The 24,576-nt window shown below is 32.0% G+C and overlaps 1 protein-coding gene across 1 annotated transcript; it reads right to left on the bottom strand.

Moving 5' to 3' along the window:
* Positions 1-336: 336 nt before the first annotated feature.
* On the bottom strand, positions 337-24,346 carry LOC113391102. Its single transcript, XM_026627069.1, has 7 exons — positions 24,339-24,346; positions 24,087-24,219; positions 18,704-18,928; positions 14,309-14,419; positions 9,469-9,880; positions 6,055-6,250; positions 337-448 (listed from the first exon to the last, which is right to left on the bottom strand). Exons 1-7 carry the CDS (start codon positions 24,344-24,346, stop codon positions 337-339), a joined length of 1,197 nt encoding a protein of 398 aa, XP_026482854.1.
* Positions 24,347-24,576: the final 230 nt, after the last annotated feature.

The following is a 24,576-nucleotide window of genomic DNA, read 5'->3' as shown; positions in this document are numbered from 1 at the left end:
CTTGAGACGATAAGGATTTAAATATAATCTTTTCTTTGATTAATACTTCCCCTCAAGTGATTATTCAATTTAAATAATATCTTAACTTATCAAATAAGACAGAAAAAGAGGAATGGTTCAGAGAAAATAAACTGTCTAAATAACAAATTTCAATTACAATTATATAAAATATAAAACTTTCAACAACACAAACACAAAATAAACAAGTCACAAGTTAATAGTCATCTTAAAACTAAAACTATTATTCTGCAACCATAATTAATACTTCTTTTGTTCATAATTTAAAATTTAAGCTCACTCAGAACAGTAACATCTTTAAAAATACTCTCAACGTCTTCAGACACTTTTGGATAACTTATTTTGAATGCATAAAGAATCATATCCAATGATCGAAGCGGGAGTTAACTGTAATACTGAATCATCCTTAACTTCTATCGGGATGTTAGCTCTGAAATATAAAACCTCCTTTATATATAAAAATAGATGTATATATGTTATAGACCTTATACTACATGGACTGCTAATAGAGCACAAAATAAGTTCTCAAAAAGAAGGGTATGTGACGTCACTGCTGCTGAGCGAACATTGCCGACGAAACTGCGGAACTCTCCCGATTAATTAAATATCATGTCATATGTTTTATTAACTTCCCGAAGGAGAAGTTTTTCATAAAAAATCCGATTCGCTAATTTAATGTTTCTCGACGTTTCAAGTCGTTCTGAATCGGACGAGACCAAATTTGGAAAAAGTATGTGTGTGTGTATGTGTGGGTGTATGTGAAAAGATTTTTTTGCCGTAAATCGACGTTTCTCAGAAACGAATTTAAAAAATTTAAAGTCATTCGATGTATCTCGATGAGAACTAGCGTTTATCAGTTTTGCGCGACGATCGGCCGAGCCGTTTCTTGTAAATCGCAGAAAAGTAAAAATGTTTCGTCCACGTTTTAGCCCGCAATTCTGAATCGATTATGAAAATTCAAAAACCATTCAAAAAATATTGGTTGGGAATCGTGCTGATTAGTTTTGGTAGGGATCGGCCGGGCCGTTTTCTTAAAATTCAATTTTTAAATAAAAATGTTAAAATAATTTTTTTCGACGATTTTTTTTTATTTCTTTAGTGATAGATACCATAGTCTTCTAGATCATACTAAAATATTACGGCCCTACGACAACTCGTTTAACTTTAAAAATTCGTCAAAGTTTGCAAAAATTGGTTTCGTTTTTTTGGCATTTGTCAAAATTAGACATTTCATCGATGTTTGCTCAAAAACGCCTAAACCGATTTTAGAAATTTAAAAGCCATTTGATGTGTCTCAATAAGGACTATCGCTGGTCAGTTTTGTGAGACAATCTGCCCAGCCGTTTCTTTGTAATTTGAAACCTCAAACTACCGAACCGATTTTAAAAAATCAAAAACTGTTCGAAAGATATTAGTTGGGAATGATATTGATTAGTTTTAGGTAAAAATCTACCGACCCGTTTTCTTGTAATTAACTGTTGAAAAAAAATTGTAGTCGATTTTTATCAAACTTTTTTTGGCGATATATATCATGGTTTTATAGAACATACTGAAATATTAAGGCCTTACGACAAGTAATTTAATTTTAAAAATTTATCAAAGTTTGAGAAAATGAGTAGTTTTTTTGACGTTTGTTAAAATTTAAATTAGACAATTTACTTGGTATAACGATAGAGTACTTGGTCTTAATAAACATACTAAAGCATTAAAGATCTACGAAAACTGGTTCAATTATAAAAATGGTTGATTTTTGAAAATTTGCTCTTAGAAAATATTTCGAGTTAACTAGTTTGTTCGTTTTCAGTTATGTGTTATAAATCCACTCGGAATACTGTTAATCACTCATAAATTATTTTTTTTATTGATTAAGTCGATTATTTACACATATCGGGAAGTTCATTTAACTTGCCTCAAGACAAAATACCAATACCAACTAGCTCATCTCAATTTTCGTCACCGAAGGTTTTGACAGAATTTTAATTGAGTTTTTTTGAGCCTATGAAAAAGCTCAATTTGACATAAAAAAAATTAATTTCATCAAAGGATGTACAACTCTGATACTTCAATTTTCTTTTTTCTTCAAATGCGAGTTTGAAAAATACATGCACGCAATCCTCAATTTTCACCTTCCTACCCCAACACTTCCCAATTTCATTAATAATTTTTAACCTGATCGATAACCGGTCAATTATGCTCTTTTTAGTCGACGTTCACTAAATTTCGATTCAGATTTTTATGTTTATCACTTCTAATCATCCTCTAAATTTTTTGAAGAATTTTCTTTACTAGATACAAATTTAATTAGTATCTTATAATTATTTTTCAGCAAAGTGAATAGTTATAATGAACTGGATTGTGATAAATAAAGAAACATATGAAATGCTTGAGTTGTCTTATTTCAATATTTCTTGCAAACACCCCAACAATGAGAGTTTCAATTAGGTTCACAATTTTTTAACTTCCCGTAGGGCAAGTTATAGTAATCGCAAAAAATCGAAAATGAAAATTTGTATATATCTTTACGTTTCAAACCTTCTGAACATTTTGGCATACCTTAGAAAAAACGTGTGTGTATGTGTGTGTGTTCGGTTACAAATTTTCGTCGACGATTTCGGGAACACAGATGAATCGATTTGAACAATTAAAAAAAAACATTCGATTCGTATTGATAAGGAGACGTGCTGATTAGTTTTTGGCGAAGGCAAGTCTAGCCGTTCCGAAGATATGGGGCTAAAAATGCCAAAAGCGGTACTCAGTTTTTAAGAGAACGGAGCGTCGGATTTGAATAATTCAAAAAACATTTTACTTGTATTGACAAGATGAAGAACTGTTTGAATTTTTGGAAAGGCAGGTGCAGCGGTTATTGACTATCAATAAAAATAAGTTAAAAAATGAAAATGAAAAACTGATCAAATTTTCATGAAGGCATTTCTAGCGGTTTCAGAGATCTAGTAAAAAAAGTAAAAAAAATGCCATTTGGCGGTCAAAATGATCATTAGACATATGCACATCAAATTATCAGATATTTTATAGAGATTTTAACAATAAGTATAAATTTTGTTTATGCATTTCTATGTGTTCCGTACCAATGTTTATCCGTTAGACGGCGACGCAGCGCTTACGCGCTTCGATATTTCATCTCTATGCAGTTAAAGCAGTACGATTGCTTTGAAAAAATGTTCTAAATTTCCAAAATATTTCAAAATAAATTTTTCTTCAAAAATTTATATTTTTGCAAAAAAAAGTCAAATTTTGTCAAAAATTTATAGTTTCTCAAAAATCTAACGTTTTCAGAGTATTTTTTTTTTCAAAAATGTTAATCTTTTTTTAAAACAAATATTTTTGGTACTGGAAATTCCAGCAATTTACCTTAAGGCACGACGCCATACGCCCCACTAGTTTCAAACAATTTACAACACTTTCCTATAAGTAGTCTATGACCATAGCTGGGCACCGTTAATCAAATAGTTAACTTCGTTAATCGTTAATCCGCTACAAAAAAAGTTAACTTCGTTAAACGTTAAAGCGTTACATTTTGGAAGAATTAACGCAAGTTAACGTTAATCGTTAATCCGTTAATATGTGTAAAATTACATTTTTATATCGTTGCGTTAGTGAACTTAAAAAACTTATTAGTTTAGGTTCTGGAAGTTAACAAGTTATGAATAAAACAAAATACTTGTATAATTCAAATGTGTAATTTAACCCCTCGCGCGTTTTATGCACACTTCCGTGTGTATAAGGTAAATGGCACAATTATCACATACCGTGATAACGCTATTGGTCAACTTTCCGTTTTTATGATTGCATATTGTTTTTACAAGATTTTTTTTCTAAATAAAGGGAAAGAGTTTTTTAACTTCCCGTAGGGCAAGTTATAGTAATTGCAAAAAAACCGAAAATGAAAATTTTTGCATTTCTCGACGTTTCAAAGGTTTCTGAATATTTTGGCATACCTTAGAAAAAATGGATTTATATGTGTGTGTGTGTGTATGTATGTGTGTGTGTGTATGTATGTGCGATTACAAATTTTCGTCGACGATTTCGGAAAAATGTCAAAATGTCTTTACCCGTGGAAAACAAACGTTCAACTGCAGCGCTTGAGGGTATAGCAGTATTGTATTTAATAAATACAATTATGAATATCTGTTCCCCGAGGAATGCAGCATCGTTGAACGAGTCTTTTGATTTCATATCCAGCCACATTTTAACGAGAATTTGCGCTTTATTCTTTAAAGGGTTTGTAGCTCTTTGGTTTTTCTATAGACTGAGTGACGGAATTGAAAAAGTCTGCCTTCTCGTCATCATCGTTGTTACTCGCATTGCTCCCTCCGCCACTTAAACTATCTCTGTCCTTCGAATTTTTCGCTGCTTCTTGCCATAAGGCATCTTCTACCTTTTTTTCCGTGCATTTTCTTACTGCATTCCTCTCTACTGCTGTCATAACGTTTCCAGCCACATTAACCGAAACTTTGGGTGAAATGCCGCGGCAAGTTGGCACTGTTCATCATTCAGGAGTAGTCCAAATCTTTTCTCTATGCCGTTTAATAAGGCATTGGCTAAAGCTGTGCCGTGCGGTAAATAGTAGGCATTGGATTAACGATTAACGGACTTCTCGCATTTTAACGGAAGTTAACGTGTCCGTTAACATTTTTAAAAGTTAACTTAAAAGTTAATCCGTTAATCAAATGTTAACTTCGTTAATTAACGATTAACGGATTAACGAGTTAATGCCCAGCTATGTCTATGACGCATTGCTACATGCAACTTTTTCGAAAGCCGCACTAAAATCTTACTTTAACTAGTTGAAAGTGGCATTTAGCCTTAAGGCAAGTTCCACGAACTTCCCGATAGGTGTAATAATTGTAATTATGACTTAATCAGCCGAAATTGAGACTCATATATTTAGATGAAATTTTCAACTGCACGATTACGTATAACATATATGCATGTAGTCACTGATATTTAATGCTTTAATTAAATTAATAGTAACATTTTTTTAAAAACTAAAGAAGTTTTGTAGACTTATTTTTCCGCCCAAAAAATGACTTTTAAACCCTTTCCACTCGCGAATTGCAGAATCAAACACATATCGCCGCCGGACGCCGGAGTGGCGGTATCCGAGTGGAAAGGGTTAAATTTGTGATATTCAAATTTTGACTCATCACATCACAAACGCGACTTGTGACACAAATGACTACCATTTTTTTCAAACTTGATGAATTTGGAAAAATGAACTACTTGCCGTAGGGCCGTGAAATTGTAGTATGTTTTTCAAGACCAAAATTTTCACCAGCTAATTACGAAGAAACGGCTCAGCCGATCTTTGTCTAAAATCGATTAGCACGATTCCCAAATAATATCATTCGAATTGAAACGTTGAATTTTTAAAATCCAGTCAGAATTTTTGACTGAAACGTGGATGAAAACTTTCCACTTCTCTCTTAATTACTAAAAAACGGTTCGGCCAATCGTCGCGCAAAACTGAGAAACGATAGTGATCATCGAGGAACCTCGAATAGTTTTTAAATTTTTGAAATCGGTTCAGGCGTTTTGAAAAAACGTCTATGAAAGGTGTAATTTTGACAACCGCCACGAAAAACGCTACTAAATTTCTCAAACTTTGACAAATTTTTAAAATTAAACGACTTGTCGTAGGGCCATATTATTTTAGTATGATCTATAAGGCCATGGTATCTATCATCAAAAAAGAAACCATAAAAATGGCAAAAAAAAAATCAACGGTTAATTACAAGAACTTGTGCTAGCGGATCTTTTCGAAAAACTAATCAGGTCGGTTCCCAACCAATATCTTTCGAACGGTTTTTGAATTTTTAAAATCGATTCAGAATTGCGGGCTAAAACGTGGACGAAATTTTTTTCACTTTTCTACTATTTGAAGAAGCAGCTCTGACGACCGTCGCGCAAAACTGACAAACGATAGTCCTCATCGAGATACATCGAATGGCTTTTAAATTTTTGAAAACATAAACTCACGATAAATCATAGGTCTCTTACAAAAGTTTTACAACTTACCTCTGGAACTCCAAAAATATTTCAGGATGTGATTCTAGAGTGATTTTGACACTTCTGCATTTCAAACCGGCGATGTTCATTTTTGTTGCGATTTCCTCTGATGTATAATTTGGCATTAATTTTTTAATGAATTCTTCTGTCAGCACATAAATTCTGTAGTTGACGACAGTGCAGTACATGTCGTGTCCACCAATGTCTAAGGAGATAAAAATATTAGATGCACTATATATAATAGTAATTTTCCTATTTATAAAATTTATATTTTCAGGAGTTTTGCTTGAAAATCCGACTTGCTAATTTTATGTTTTTTCAAAGTTTCAAGTCATTCTGAATTCGTATGAAGCCAAAATTGAAACTAGAGGGGTGTATGGGATTGTGCCTCAAGGCAAATAAGATTCATTATTCGTATTTTATGGACAAAACATAAGAGCTTTTAATTCGAACGATGACGCTTATATAAGTTTACATGAAAAGTAAATAGAGAAAACTTAATCAAGCGGAGTTAAAATGAAAGACCTTATTTCATATTTTTAAAAAATATTAGTGATGCGTGGCATTGTGCCTTAAGGCAAATTTCTGGAACTTCCCGTGCCGTAATTAAACATCCGAGGAATGAAAATAAATAATAATTGTTTCACATTATTTCAAACAGATTATTTATTATAAATACATATTGTAAATGAAATTGGGCGATGAGCGTATTCTTCAAACATCTTATGTGTATGTTTACAAGAAATTTGATTTTTTGTAAAAAAAAAAATTGATTATTTTGATAATTTTTCAAGATTTTGAAACTTTTTGGATTTTTTGGAAAAAATCGTTTTTTTTATATTTTGTGAAAACATTAAATTTTTTTTGAAAATTTTGAAATATTCTCAAATTTTTCAAAGATCTCGATTTTTTTTAAGTTTGATATTTTTTTGAATTTTTACAAATCGGTTATTCCATACTGTCCAAAATGTCGAGGACATTTGTTTGAACCATATAAATGAACTTCAAAGTTAAAAATCCTGCTACGGAACCCAAAAAAATTAACACAAAATGTGTACACATTATTAAAATTTCTATAGAATATATGATAATTTGATGTGCCCTATGTCTAATGAATATCTTTGACCACCAATGGAATCGAAAGTTTTTTGAATTATTCAAATCGGTTGATTCGTGTTCCCGAAATCGTCGACAAAAAATTGTATCCACACACACACACACATCCATTTTTCTAAGGTATGCCAAAATGTTCAGAAACCTTGGGCGTAAAGATATATAAAAATTATCATTTCCGATTTTTTTTGCGATTACTGTAACTTATCTTACGGAAAGTTAATAAACTTAATTACAACGTTTAAATTTTTATAATATAATAATTATAATATAAGTGAACTTTGGAATTTTAGTTAAAATTAAAATCAAAATCCGAATTATTTCGATATTCAAAATAAAAAAAAATTATTTTGAAAATTTAAAAAAAAAAATTGCTTGCTCCAAAAATAATTGTTTCGTCAATACGAGCAAAATGTTTTTTAAATCGTTCAAATAGGATGCTTAGTACTCTCAAAAACCGAATTTTTTTGTACATTTACCTCTGTATCTTCGAAATGGCTCGACCTGCCTTTGCCAAAAACTAATCACCGCTTCTCCATACCAATACAAATTGAATATTTTTTAGATCATTCAAATCAGATACTCCAGTCTCTCAACTCGTTTTCTATTCGCTGCATTCTTTGCTCCGTATCTCCGAAACGGGTGGACCAACTTTTGCCAAGAACTAACCAGCATGTTTCCTTATCAATAAGATCAATTGCTCAAATCGATTGATCCGTGCTACCGAAAACGTAGACGAAGGATTGTTTCCATACAAACGCACACACACACTCTCGTTGGTTTTTTTCTAAGGTATGCCAAAATGTTCCAACCTATAAAACGTTAAGATATGCAAAAATATTCATTTTCGATTTTTTGACGATTATTAATAACTTACCCTACTAGAAGATTACCTTACTGATGCCTAATGTTGGAGGCCCTAAACAAACCAGAAAGATATTACTATCATCAGTGGTTACTTGGGTGCTGACATATGGTATCTCCATATGGGCTGATGCTCTCAAAACTCAAAAATCGAGGAGAATGGCAGGACCTATATATCATCTGAGTGCTTTAAAAATTGCTTGCGCATTCCGCACAATATCGGAGGAAGCAGTGTGCGTCATTTCAGGAACTCTGCCTCTCTTAGCAGAAGAAAAACGGGCAATTTACCATAGAAGACATCAACAACTGAGTCCTAAAAAGTTGGGATTAGAAGAACGGCAGAACAGCATTGACCGATGGCAGCAACTGTGGGATGCCGCAGTGAAGGGCAGACGGAGGCATCGTCTCATTCCAAACATCAAAGTCTGGATAAATCGCAAGCACGGAGAAGTGAATTATTACACTACGCAAATGCTACCTGGACATGGCTGTTTTCGAGCCTACTACACCGCTTCAAGCATGATAGCATGATAGCCGAATTGTCCATATTGTTTGGGCGAAATCGAAGATGCTGAGCACGTGTTCTTGTGCGCTCGCGATTTAGTACTCTACGGGACGATGTAGAAGAGATATTGAGCCGAAGAATTACTCCAGATACTGTTGTAGAAGTGATGCTGAAAACTGAGTCTGGCTGGGACGCAATAGACAGATTTTCAAGAGAAGTGCTAATTGACCTGCGATCTATGGAAGGAGAAACGGCAAATGAGACAAGAATGATAACATTCTAGATTCTCCCCCCACAAAGGAATGCCTAACGCGGTTTCCGTAGGAATTAGAGGCCAGAGATAAGCGGAGGTCTTAGTCGCTATTATACTCAGGCGGTGTCGAGTGCGACGTAGCCAAACAAAAGACGCTATACAAAAAAAATCAATTTTTTCTAAGGTATGCCAAAATGTTCAGAAACCTTCAAAACTCTTATTGACCCTACGGGATTTAACAAGCCCAGTTGTTACAAGGACTTTTTATGTCACAAGCAAGCGCGCGGCCTCGTGATGCCGAACGTTGATAAAGTTTTATACTCGAACGACTTTTCGTAGGCCTATAGTATTTTAGTTTGTGCAGACAGATTTTAATTTTTTTTAAATCAGATCAGTATTTTTGGCGCAGAGGTTGCACATTTCTAAAGAAGCGGCTCAAACTACCAAATCAACGCGAGTCCTTATCGAGTTTTACCAAGTTAGTGAAATGAATACACTAGTTTTACAGAAGATATCGACAAAAGGGTAAACTTACATTCCAATTTCAGTGAAATTAGCAAGTCGGATTCGCTGACAAAAACAAACTTCTCCTTTCTATTTAAACATGATGTATATTTGTAAATTCTAATTAAAAATCTTATATCACAGTTAAACAATTAACATTTACATGCAAAATATTCAAACTTACTATAAACTCTCAAATGTTCAAACTCTTCCGTGTCTGTCTCCGCCGAAGATGCAGAAGGCACTTCAGACTTCACAAAATCGTTATTATAAGGAAGAGCATTCTTATCCAAATTCTCGATCCATTCCTTTTCCTTCTCTGTCTCAGCATACCTATATCGATTGACCATAAAATGGCCACAGCAATTTAAATTATTATTGGTCAAATCCAGATTATAAATCTCCTTATAAGTTTGTTTCAGGAATCTTTTAATCTCTCGTATAATGAAATAAAGATTGTAGCCATTCTTCTCGAGTCGAAGAAGATCTGAGTAGGTGTATGTGCTGCCATTTTCTAAATCGCTGAACATTGGTAGTAAGTAGTCCATAAACATTCGACAGTTGCCTGGTTGGGGTTTTGTGATACAATAAGCGTCCTTGAAGAAAAAAAGAAAAAAACGGTTTAGTTTGTTGGAAAATATTTATTTAAAAATATTTTTACATAATAGGAATTAGTTATAATATTTTAATGTATTGTTAGTAAAATAAAAAAATATATACATGATTTAAATTTTCTCTTGTTCCTTCATTATTCTTATTATAGTAGAATCTCGATTAACCGGACTATTTGTTTTCGATAGGCATTCGGATAATCGAATGAATGAAGAATAATGTGTATTTATTAAAAATAACAAATAAATACATAGATATCAACAAAAATAATGTTTATTAAGAAATTGAAACTTTCTTATGTATGTACATTAGGGCGGGTCGATTTGTATGGGTCAAAAAGTACTAGGGATCAAAATAAGATAACCCATCTCTAAAATTAATTCTGATGTCCCGTGCATTTACCCAAAGATTGTGAGTCAAATTTTGAAAAATCCTGTTTTGGCTCCTTTAGAGCGCCCCAATAGTGTCCAAATGTATGACTGACCCCCAGTAACTTTGAAAGGCTGATCGACCCATACCTATAGTTTACCCCCTGGGGCTGCCCTTTAGAGCTCCCTCATACAAAAGTAGCATCATTCTGGGTACTTAATTATGACAAAAACCAGCGATTTATTATTATCATAAAATTTATTTAATCATAACATATGTAAAACTTAAAAATTATTGTTTGAAGTCGTTTTTGGTATCAAGTCTGAAGAATTTTGCACGGATCTCTAATATCGTCACCAAATGCATTAGATTTTTTTTTTTTGCATAGTTTTATTTAGAAAAATTGAAACAAAAATTTTTAATTTTTTTTTGTGAAAAAGTGTTTTGTGTGTGTATGAATTAATATTTAAAAAAAATTGTTCAAAAAAATCATTTTTTCTGAGTGAAGTACCAAAAAACAATGACTTTTCGCAAATTTTTTTATGGAAGACGTCTAAGGGGCGGTTCCAGGAGGACCGTTCCACCCATAGGCATGGGTGGAACGGTCTTCCAAAGTTAGTTGGGGGTCGGTCATACATTTGGACGCAATTGAGGCACTTTAAAATGGGTCAAAATGGAATTTTACAAATTTTAACCCTTATCTCTGGGCTAATGCACGGGACATTAGAATTCATTTTAGAAGTATGGTTTCTTCAGCAAAGTATCTTATTTTAATCCCTAATATCAGAAAATCATATGTGCCTAAAAGACTTTCGACATACAAATCGACCCGCTCTAATGTACATACATAAGGAAGTTTCGACAATTTTTCAATAAACATTATTTTCGTTGATGTCTATGTATGTATTTGTTATTTTTAATAAATACATAACATTATTCTTCATACATTCTATTATTCAGATTTTTGATTATCCGATTGCCTATCGACAACAATTAGTCTGGTTAATCAAGGCTCAACAGTATTATTATGATTTGGGCAAGTCGTATTAATTCATGTCAAGTAGTATTAATAATTAATGAGTAGTTTATATATCATAAAATAACTTATCGTTTCGATCACAATCTTTAAAATGCTTTTTTGTAACAACTCTTCATTTAATCAAATAGTGTTAAATATAAATAGTAACAAATATAAATATAAAAATTGTGAAAAAGATAAAAAATTGGAATGATTAAATTATTATAGACTAACCTAGATAAAATTTTAAAAAATCTAAACTAATTTAGATAAAATTATTTTTCTTTATAATACATGTTAAAACTCATTTCTATTTCAGAAATAAGTCTTATTATAGTCACAATAAATATGTACAAAAATCTAAATATAAATTATTCACACCGATATAATTTCAAATACACCTACATCCCTTTGCGTCGATTTTTTTGCGTTCTTTTCTAGATTTGCGCTTTTGCTAAATTGATACAAATTATCAGTATAAGAGTTCGTTACATTTTCGAAGTTTCGTTACGTTAGATTCGATTTTTTTTTAAAATATTTTTTTTTAATTTGAAGGAACCTTGCATAATAAATTCTCTAACCAACCTAAGTAACTAAGGCTGCAGCAATGTATTAATGAAGATGAAAAGATGTCAGAGATGACCGATCTTGGAAGGACCAAGTTTAGTGGGGAAATTCTGACATAACAGAGCTCATAAAATAGCGTTGTCATGGTCAATCTATTTGTGGTCGATCAGGCATTTTGTACATATAAACAAAGCAAGGGAGAATGTTATGATAACCGCATCATCGAAGATTTTGTTATCGTAAGATTCTTCCTTGCTTGTTTATATGTGAAATACGCCTGATCACACAGCAAATAAAAAGTCATTCTTATGATTTTCATTATCAAGAACAAGCATAATAAAACGTTGCCATGACAAAGCTATTTTATGAGCTCTGTTCGGCAGAATTGCCCCATAAATCTTTATTGACAAAAGTATAGTGTTCTTTAAAAGTATAATTAAAAAAAAGCCTGACAAAAATGCATATCTTTAACGAAGATACATCAATCATGGTTTTACACGTTTTCGATCTAACGCGGCTTTTGAAAATATTTTTTAACGAAATTTATCAAATTTGCATTTGCACAAAATTATAAACACTGAACTATAATTTATTTATATCTGCCATAACATTTTCTTTGTTGTACTGCCAAAATACAACACATACAAAATGTATGTTACAGTTACTAATTTTTAGTAGTATGAAAATATGAGAACTACCCGTTTTATGATCAAAACTAAATTTTTTGTGTGCATAAGCTTGTTTGTCTGAAACACCAAAACTAATATCATCAATGTTTATATACAATTGATAGCAAAGTAAATTGCCAATTTAAATTTTTATTTACAAACAAAAAGCAATATTTGAAACTTGTATAAACTATTATTATAATTTTTTAAACGTGTTTGATATTAACATTTATTTTTCGTTCAATGTGCTCGTTATTCATCGTATTAACCCTTTCCACTCCGATGCCGCCGCTCGAAATACATATAAATCTTGCAATTCGCAAAAGACAATGACAAAAAGGGCTTTTCAATAGTGATTTTCGTTTAACACGGTTTTTCCATATAGAAGTGAATTTTTCGAGTAACACGGTTTTCAATGGAACGTATCTTCCATGTAAAACGGAGGATAAGTGACTTAAAATTCTCTAATACTATTACAATTGGAACTGCAATTTACTAATAAAGAAAAGATGATACTAATGGCTGATTTCATTAAAAGGCTATAGTTTTTTCTAAAAAAGGCATTCTGGCAAAAGAAATCTCTAACCAATACAATCAACTTAAAATTCTCCAATTAGAAACTACTATTGCAACTCAATCCGCAAATTCTAATAAAGAAGATGACATTGATGACTAATCAATGAATCAACCAAAAATCTTGAAAGAACCAACTTTAAATTGCTATTGCTTAGGTGGAGCTAGCCATTATGGAGTGCAAAAACTGAGAAAAGGATAGGCAAGTGAGGCAAGAAATATCCCTCCTAACCAATTTTATAACATTATTGAAAAAAAGGATATATTGCGCACTATATAATTAGATACAGTCAAATAAAATAAAATAGTAAAGATAAGTTATAGAATGTATATGACTAATGTACGTGCATACAAAGTCAACAATAAACAATTAAAAAAAATATATCATTGATAGAGCCCTATGAAATGTGATAAAAAAAATATATTTTGCATACCAACTTACATACATTGCTGTGCATTCAGGTGTTTCATTATGAACCTCAGTCAGAAAGACCCTGTTATCTAACATAGTTTTTTTTTACATTTGTGCTGTTTCTAGGTTATGTTTTCTATCTGACAATCTGACAAATTTGCCTGACTGCACAGCAACCGCATGACTTTTGTCAATATTTAGAGCAAAGTATAGTAAGTTCTTCATAAGATAGCCTTGCCATAACATTGGTCTGTTATGCGGCAGAATCGGTCGCTCAATCTACAAATTTCTAATAAAGAAGATAACATTGATGACTAATCAATAAACTAAATAAATCAATACTAATTAGACTTTTTTTTAAAAAAAAAACATCCTGTCTGGAGGTACCCTGAGGAATATCAATTGTAATAAAGAAATTTATTTCATGTTGAAAAAAAGCAAGCATTAGATCAACACCCATTTTGAATCACCAGACAACTAATTTTAATTTTATTTTTTATAAATTTGCATTAATTCAAGCCGAAGTTTTGTAGTTTTATGTATGTATGTCATGCTAATATAATTTTTGTTTCTTAAATATATACTTTGTTCATTTTGCAAAAGTAAGGTGTATGCAGTACAATAGTACAGTCGAATAAAAATTAAATTAAGTGTATGTATCAAGCAATTTTTCAAGTTTCTCGAAAAAGCTTACATCGCTCAAATATTCATCATTATCTAATTCATCATCACTATCGTCACTTTCAATATCATCGTCACTTTGATCATCATCACTGTGATCATTGTCATCCTGCTGATCACTTACCGGGCAAATCGCAGCGTATCCTTTTTTCACTAATATTTCATTTAATGTTAAAGTTTCAGGATTAGTTTTATGGTGCTCGAAATCCTTGATGGTCATCCATATAATATTATTCTGGAAGAGATGAAACAAAATTAATATTGCATTAAGTATTAGCAAATAAGTTGTGAAGTCGCCTTTTGCCTTATGGCAAGATCCCGGTATAAAAATTAACTAGTGCGGTGTATGGCATCGTGCCTTAAGGCAAATTGCTGGAACTTCCCGTACCGTAACAAAATGTTCGAGGAATATTGAATGTTTTCAAATAGATTATTATAAATATTGTTACATTGTCTAATATTTACAAGAATTATATAAACTGAATTGCACAGTTTAAATTATTTGTTTAAAGTACATTAGATTTTTAGTCAGAATTAAAATTAAAATCTGAATTATTTTCGATATACAAAAAAAAAATTCTGAAATAAAAGAAAAATTTGAAACAATTTTTTTCCCCAAAATCAATTATTTTGTTAAAACAAGCAGAAAGTTTTTGAATCATTCAAATCAGACGCTTAGCTCTTGCAAAAACTGTGATTGTTTGCACATTTAGCTCTGTATCTTCGAAATGGCTGGACATGCCTTTTTCTGCACTCTTTGCTCTTTATCTCTGTAACGGCTAGACATACCTCTGTCAAACACTCATCAGCACATCTTCCTATCAACAGGAATCGTTTTTTTGAACCATTCAAATCGGTTGATCCGTGCGCCCGAAAACGTGGACGAAAAATTATGGACACACAAAGAAGACACACAAATCCATTTTTTCTAAGGTATGCCAAAATGTTCACAAACCTCTGAAACGTACAGATATGCAAAAATTTTCATTTTCGATTTTTGGCCCATTATTATATATTATTTTATATATATATATTTCGACTTTGGCCCACTATAACTTATCCTACGGAGAGTTAATAATTATGCAGCATTTAGTTAAGAAGAGACGGAAAGCCCGATCTTCATAAAAAACTAGTGGTGCGTGGCATTGTTCCTTAAGGCCAAATTTTTTCAACATTTGTGAAAATTTTGAAAACATGTTTGAAAAAATTTAAAAAATATTAGGTTCTTTAAAGATTTCGAAATTTTTGAAAACCTCGAACCTTTCCTTGACTGATATTTTTTGAAAATATTAAATATTTTGAAGTTTCTTGAAAGTTTTTCATACTCATTCAAGTCGGTTGATCTATATAATCAAAAATGTGGAGGACATTTGTTTGAACTAAATAAAGTAACTTCAAGCAGTTTAAATATCGATACGCAGCCCATAGATGTGAAAATATCTCCATAAAATATCATTAGTTTTATGTACATATCTCTAATGATCAATTTTGTCAGCCTTATATCAATTTTATTACTTGTTATCTAGATCTCCGCACCTACTGGATCTGCTTTCGCAAAATTTAATCATTACTTCATTATGTCAATACAAGTGAAATATTTTTTGAAACACTCAAATCGGATGCTCCGTTCTCTCAAAAACTTTATCGCTATTTTCTGCTCCTTTTGATCCGCATGAAACAGGTGGACCAACCTCTGTTAAAAGCTAATCAGCACGTCCTCTTATCATTAGAAATCAAATATTTTTTGAGTAATTCAAATCGGTTGATCCGTGCTACCGAGAAAGTGGACAATATACTAGACACATTTGCTACTGAAATGCGAATGGCAATAATTAGAAAAGAACTATAATTTCAGAGCAAGAATTACAAATTATAGGTCTTCCCCCGCACGAAGTAATATCCAACGGCGGTTTCCGTGGAGTCCAGAGCCAAAATATAAGCAGAGGTTTAGTCGGTGTTATACCCAGACGGTTTTGAGTTCGACATACCCAGACAAAAGACTCAGTCTGGGATGCATAAACGCATTTCTTTTGATATGCTAAAAAACACATACAGACACATACATCAATTTTTTCTAAGGTATGCCAAAATGTTCAAAAACCAGTGATACGATTTAGATTGTTCGTGATTACTATAACTTACCCTACAGGAAATTAATAATCGGCGAGGTTCCCAAATGACTTCATTCGTAAGGTTTTGAAGTTTTCAAAATCTGTTAAAAATTGCTGTAAATGTTTACAAAAGTGTATTGTTCTTTTACTAATTCCAAAAAACTGATTGGCCGATTATCTCTGATCAAGGTCCATCCTTATGGAGTTCACCGATTGGCTTTTGAATTTTTGAAATCGGTTCAACCGTTTTTGAGAAAACATGAACGAAAATCAAATCTTGACTCAACGCATTAGAAAAGCGACTTTTGATACAAATTGTGACTCATCATATTTTCTCAAATTTGATAAATTTTTAAAATTAAAGGACTTGTAAGGGCGTAATATTTTAATATGTTATTTAAGACCATGACCTCTATTATCATTTTTTTTAACTTACCGTAGGTTAAGTTATAGTAATCGCAAAAAATCAAAAATGAAAATTGTTATTTTTCTTTACGTTTTAAAAGTTTCTGAATATTTTAGCATACCTTAGAAAAAATGGATGTGTGTGTATGTATGTGCGGATACAATTTTCGATTACCATTGATAAGGAAACGTGCTGATTAGTTTTTGGCTAAAGCAGGTTCAGCCGTTCCGAAGGTACGGGGAAAAAAGTGCCAAAAATGGTAATTCAATTTTTAAGAGAATGGAGCGTCCGATTTGAATGATTCAACATTTTATTTGTATTGATATTATGAATAAGTGATAACATTTTTGGGTAGGCATGTCTAGCGGTTTGGGAGATCCAATAAAAAAGTAAGAAGAAATGCCATTTAGCGGTCAAAAATGATCATTAAACATATGCACATCAAATACTTAAATATTTTATAGATATTCTAATAACAAGAACTGTGTTTACATTTTTATGAGTTCCGTACCAATGTTAGCCGTTTTCTGCAACGCGACGCCCACGCGCTTCTATATTTTGTTTCTACGCAGCTAACGCATCGCGATTGCTTAAAAAAAGTACAAAATTGCCAAAATGTTTCAAAGTAAAAAAATTCAAATTTTCAAAAAGGTCATTTTTTCCAAAAAATTTAAAAATGTCAATTTTTTTTTCAAACATCTGATAAAATAATTAAATCTTTTTCAAAAAATAAATTTTGATACGGAAAGTTCCAGCAATTTGCCTTAAGGCACGATGCCGTGCACCACTAGTTTCAACATTCAATAACAAAGATACGTCCCAGGCGATCGTGACTAAAAACTAAAAGCGCGATTCCCAACCAACATCTTTGGAACAGTTTTTAAATTTTTAAAATCGATTGGAAATTGTGTCAACACGAGTCCTAATCGAGTCACACGGAATGGCTTTTAAATGTTTGAAATCGGTGCAGCCGTTTTCGAGAAAACAGGAACGAAAGATTGAAAAATTGGGTCACATATATACATTTTCCATATTGGTGTCATTCGATTCAGACTGACTTGAAACGTTCAGAAAACAAAATCAACAAATCGGATTTTCTACTTCTTCAGGAAGTTTATAATCTACATATATATAAAAGTAAGTCGTGTTTTCCTTCCTGGCGATGTAACTCCAGAACGCACGAACCGGTTTCGACAATTTTGCATTCGCTGGAAAGGTCTCGGGCTCCGCAAGGTTTATAGTTAAGAAAATTAGTCGTGCATGGCATCGTGCCTTAATGCAAATTGCTGAAAATTCACGCACCGTAATTAAAAATTCGAGTAATGACATTAGTGAGAATTATCAGAGTTATGCTTGGTTAAGTGCATATTGCGAGCAATTCTTGTCGCAAAGAATAATGAAGTACACGCACTGAATTTCACCATTCAATCAAAAATTGCTGGCGATTTGGTGGCATACCAATGATTCCGATTGGTCTTCCGTTTGACTTCAAACGATTGCAATTACCAGTTCGCCTTGCTTTGGCAATGGCAATTAAGAAGTCGCAAGGCCAATCGCTTAGTGTTTGCGGGATAAATTTCAAATAGATTATTTAGAAAATCATTGTTTTTCACATGGACAGTTATACGTTGCCTGTTCACGAGTTGGGAAACCATCCGCTTTGTTTGTGTTAACGTCAGACCAAAAAACAAAAAATGTGGTTTACCAAAGAGCACTTCAATGAAACGGATAATTTGCGGATTCACTTTCATTTACTTAGAGAAGTTCAACTAAAAAATACTTCATTTTTGTATTCGAAATAAATTCATTACTGTTGTGTAATAAAATCAAAATTTTCCTTTTCAAACACAAACCAAAAATTTCTTCGTCTTTCTCACGAAACCATCTGGTGGCGAAACGGAGTTCGTCGGGTTTGCTGGTAATTTTATAACAACTCGATAAATTAATCAAAAAAGAATATGTGTAGTATTAAAATAGTCTGTTTCTTATAAAAAATTATTACCTCTTCATCAATTTCAGTTGTCAAGCACAGAAGCCTCCTTTCTTCAATTAGTTTAAAGAAGAATCTACAAACAAACAAATCCCAATGTGTGCTATTGTTTGTTGGAATGATGAAGTCGAGACGTCCACGAATGACCTGTTTAGGTAAAGACTGGAAGTCCTTGGATAAATAACGAATCGTAGAAGTGTCTGCCACTATCAGCGATCCGTAGTCAATGAAATACAGCTGAAACATAAAAGAACGTATAAATTAATTATGAAGCTAAGGTAAGTAGAATTTGGCCCTTGGGCAATATGGTTGACCATCCAGATATGTGGAAGTAACAAATGATTGATATAATCATAAGAATTGAGAAAGGGACCGTCCACTAATCACGTGAGATTTGATTGTTTGATAAAAATCACAAGTTATAGGAGGAGGGAAGGATATAGCAACATACCACTTGTATTTATTTTTTTACCTGATTTTTTTTAAAATCAGTTGTGTATGGCATTGTGCCTTAAGACAAATTGCTGGTACTTCCCGTACCAGAATTAGATATTCGAAGGACAAAAATCAGTAATCAATAAAAATTGACCAATAATTTACAACAATTGTTTTATCATTTTTAAATAGATAATTATAATCACTATATATTTTATTGTTCATAAAATATAGGATCTCATCGCTCAAAGCACTTGAGCAAGTTTACATTAGCAAGACGTGTCGAATAAATCTATCTGAGGATATATTTCTTACGATTAGAATACCGCATTTGAAATATATATACATTTTGAAACAGAATTGTAAATTTAAAATTCATATTTGAAGTATAAATCTTCAATTTTGAAAATTTTGAAATTTGCTTGAACCGTATAAGTAAACATTAAATTAAAAATCTTAATGCGGAAACCAACAATATTATAACAAAAAAATAAGTACCCATTTTTAAAAACTTCAAATATCAATGTTCATTTTTGACCACCAAATATATTTTTTTACTTGTTTCCCTATATCTCCGAAACCGCTACACCAATTCAACAATTATTAATTTCGTCATTACAAGTAAAATGTTTTTTGAATCATTCAAATCGAGTACTCCGTTCACTCAAAAACTGAAATACCGTTTTTGGCACTTTTTGCCCATATCTCCGGCTAAACCGTCTCTAAATGTTTTTTGAACCATTCAAATCGATTGATTTGTGCGCCCGAAATCGTGGACGAAAAATTGTATCCAAACATACATACACACACATGCATTTTTTCTAAGATATGCGAAAATGTTCAGAAATCTTTCAAACGTAAAGATATGCAAAATTTTTAATAAACTTTCCGTAGGGTAGTTATAGTAATGGGCCAAAAATCGAAAAGGAACATTTTTGCATTTCTCCACGTTTTGAATGGTTCAAAAAACATTCGATTCCTATAGAAGGGAGATTAGTTTCTGGCAAAGGCAGGTCCAGTCGTTACAGAGATACGAAGTAAAGAGTGCGGAAAATACAAATCGAGTTTTTGAGAGAACAAAGTATCCGATTTGAATGATCTAAAAAACATTCAATTTGTAATGATTGGGAGAAGAGTTTTTTTTTTTAGCAAAGACAAGTCCAGTCATTTTGAAGATACAGAGCTAAATGTGCAAAAAATAGCAGTTTTTGGGAGAACTAAGCGTCCGATTTAAATTATTCAAAGAACTTAATACAAACAAAATAATTGCTTTTGAAAACAAATGTTTTTAATTTTTTTTTCAAAAAAAAATTTTTGAGTTTCGAAAATAATTCAGATTTCAATTTTAATTCTGTTCTAATATACTTTAAACAAATAATTTCAACTTTGCAATTCAGTTTATATAATTCTTATAAATATTAAACAATGTTACAATATTCATAAAAATCTATTTGAAAACATTTAATATTCCTCGATCATTTCGTTACCGTACGGAAAGTTCCAGTAATTTGCCTTAAAGCACGATGCCATACACCACTAGTTTACGATTTTTTTGCAATTACTATAACTTACACTACGAGAAGTTAAAAAAATCCAAATATTTTCAAAAAGAATTAAAAAATTATACTATTTTTTCTCGTAACTGAAAATACGCGTGATGTTTGTGGGAGAAGAGGGGGGGAGGGGAATTTTGAATATCACCATGTATCACCAAGGTGGAGGGGGTGTCAAAAAATCCTTAAAAAAGTCGATCACGTGATTAATGGACGCCACCTTAGTACAAATTTATTGGTTTACTATAATTTAGGAGTTATTTCAGACACTCGATAACACCCATAGACACTTGCCAACACCCATAGACATTTGCCAACATACTCAGACACTCGACAACATCAACAGACACTTGATAGCATTCTCAAATACATTGCAATCATTGAGCTTATACTACATAGACTGCTAGTCGAGCGGAAAATAAGTGCTCAAATATAGAAGGAAGAGTGATGACACTTGCTGAGCGAACGTTGCCGACAATCGCGAAACTCTCCCCATTGTTTAAATGTCATATGTCATATGTTTTATTTCAATAACTAGATGACCCGACAGACGTTGTCCTGTACACACATCTACATTTTTAATACCCAATACTAATATTTACCGTTCAGTTAAAAATAATAATTATTGTTTTTCAAATTACTGTTTACGCCAATATATGAGATGTTAAATGTAGAACTGCTTCAAATAAAATGAAGATTCTCAATTCCCACTTAACACTTTAATTATCCCATTAACAAATATTAGAATATGTTCAATGAGCATTGTATATTAAAAATTATACACTGCAAATTATAATTTTATATGGGGCTATACAATATTATTAGTCATACCTGATGTAGATGTGGATGTATAAATAAATGATTTTTTGTTTATTTACGACTATTACGTTTATTTTGTCTATTTACGCACAAAAAATCATCGTCTGCCTTTGTGATGTATTTATGGTAATAGCATAAAAACTTTTTAAAAGTATAACAAATTCAGAAAGTATTAATATATAGCATTCGTGGTAAACGTATATCACCTGGGATTTTTCTACCCAAAATAATTGCTTCAATAATGTTGCTTATAATTTTTATAATTTCGTACCATATTTTAACTGGCTTTTAGCAATTTTAAAATCTAAATTAATAATTCAATATACATTATTACTTAAGTTCATATTTGAAGTGAATTAATTTGTCAAATCATGTTCTCATGTGCTCTATTCAACCTACGATCAACAAAATTATTGCTGTAAATGGAGAGGAAAAAGCGTGTGCCCTGTGTATTTTTTTTACTGCGCTCTAATTTGCATGATATTTTGGAAATAGAACTTGAGTTCAGAAGTGAAAAAATTTATGTAAATATGCAATATATTATATAGACATATCTATGAAATGCAAAGCGATGTTTGCCGATATTTTACATTTTGTTTATGTGAGATGAATTTGCAAAAAAGGCGTTTGTAGATAGAAGTGGGCCACTATTTGTGGACATACATATGTCACTTGAGTAATGCCGTTCTTTGCACAGTAAAGTTTTTCTATTAATTATTCAAACATCTTATTGCTTATATTTATCACTAAAGCCATCATGACTCCAGGCAGAAGCAGCACAGCGACAAAAAAGCAGGTGCCAGCAAAAGTTTCCAAGAAGGTTAATACTTATAATCAGCTATGAAAAAGGAGAAAACGGAAAGTTTTCGTTTTTTTCAAATAAGACATCGGCAAAGCTGATAAGAAAAAACTCCATAGAGTGCGAAAACTGCGACATTTCATTTGAAGTGCGTCGATATGACCAACTCCACCGACTTGACGGGCACCAATTGTACCTAAAATCTTTACTTGAATGTTGCAATATTTTTAACTTCTCGTAGGGTAAGTTATAGTAATCGCAAAAAATCGAAAATGAAAATTTTTATATATCTTTACGTTTCAAAGGTTTCTGAATATTTTGGCATACCTTAAAAACAATGGATGTATGTGTGTTTGTGTATGTGTGTGTGTGCGGATACAAATTTTCGTCGACGATTTCGGGAATACCGATCAACCGATATAAATAATTCAAAAAACATTCGATTCGTATTGATAAGGAGACGTGCTGATTAGTTTTTGGCGAAGGCAGGTCTAGCCGTTCCAAAGATACGGGGCAAAAAGTGCCAAAAATGTATCTCATTTTTAAGAGAACTGAGCGTCCGATTTTAATAATTCAAAAAATATCTTACTGATCAAATGAAGATGAAGAACTAATCAAATTTTCATGAAGGCAGGCCTAGCGGTTTCAAAGATCTAATGAAAAAAGTAAAAAAAAATGCCATTTGGCGGTCAAAAAAGATCATTAGACCTATGCACATCAAATTACCAGATATTTTATAGAGATTTTAACAATAAGTATAATTTTTGTTTATATTCCTATGGATTCCGTACCAATGCTTATCCGTTAGACGGAAACGCGGCGCTTACTCGCTTTGGCATTTCGTCTCTATGTAGTTAAAGCAGTACGATTGCTTTGAAAAAAAAAGGTTCTGAATTTCCAAAATATGTCAAAATAAAGAAAAAAAATTTTTTTCGAAGTAAAATTTTTTCAAAAATGTTAATCTTTTTAAAAAAATAATAATTTTTGGTACAGGAAGTTCTAGCAATTTGCCTTAAGGCTCGATGCCATGCGCCCCACTAGTTTTTCAACAATTTAATCATACCACCTTTATTACTCCTCTTCAAACATTAAAATAACATTATTACTGAAGTCACTTTACAATTTATACCCTTTATTTCGTGTCAATGATTATGAATTTTGCAAATTTGACAACGGTTTTGTAATCAGCGCATTTAAAAACCCTCAGGGTAAGAAGCATATGGCACCATTTTTTCAGATAAAAATTTGGGTAGCCCACTTCTGCCTAAATTTTTGGAAAACACGGTAAATACACTTTTTTGCTATTTAAAAAAAGAAATATTTCCAAACATAATTGCTAGCATCTGCTATGATAAAAAGTTGCATTTTGAAATGCCCTTGCAATTAAAAAAAAATAAGAAAATATTTCCATTCTTAGCCATTTTACAACCAAAAATAAAAACGTGAGCCACTTCTGTCCATCGCACTATACATAAAATCGAATCCACCTGTTAAAATCGGTTTATATATTATAAGGCCTATGTTAGGCACGTAACATATGACATTTGACATTTGCTCAATCGAGATAGTCCGCGATTGTCGTCGGCAATGATCGCTCAAACATGTGACGTCACATACCCTTCTAAGTTTGAGCACTATATACAACAAAAAACATATGAGGAAAACATACGATTCTTAGACACTTTTTAGTGCTGTTGAAAGCTTAATGCAAAGAATATTCACTTCAAAAATTAAATGAATTCAGAAAAATATCTATAGGAGAATTAAAGGTAAAATTTGTTTACCTTACCTTAACTTTAGTAGTTTCTTCCACATCCACGATATAGGCTCTCTGCCAACTATTTGCATAACTAGCGGCACAGTACATATTCTTTTGCAAATTATTAATTTTTAATGACTCTTGGTTCTTTTCGTAATATTCCCTGAAAAATAATCGTTTGGAGTTAATAAAAATACTAACATGAACAAAAATAAAATGTTTAAAAAAATCTTTGCAAAAGCTCTTACAAGAAAAACCTCTGGTCTGAAATTTTGATATAACTTTGTCATGGTGATAGACCTGATAGTCAAAACGAACTTGTTAACTTCCCGTAGGGTAAGTTATAGCAATTGCAAAAAAAATCGAAAATAAAAATTTGTATATATTTTTACGTTTCAAAGGTTTCTGAACATTTTGGCATACCTTAGAAAAAATGGATGTATATGTATATGTGTGTGTGTGCGTGTGCGGATACAAATTTTCGTCGACGATTTTGGGAGCACCGATCAACCGATTTGAA

Source organism: Ctenocephalides felis, unplaced genomic scaffold (genome assembly GCF_003426905.1).
Source record: "Ctenocephalides felis isolate EL2017-DRISC unplaced genomic scaffold, ASM342690v1 CF-g0.4_SCAFFOLD_00845, whole genome shotgun sequence".
Lineage (NCBI taxonomy): Eukaryota > Metazoa > Arthropoda > Insecta > Siphonaptera > Pulicidae > Ctenocephalides > Ctenocephalides felis.
The sequence above is the reverse complement of the archived record's forward strand: the minus strand, read 5'-3'. Positions and strand labels throughout refer to the sequence as shown.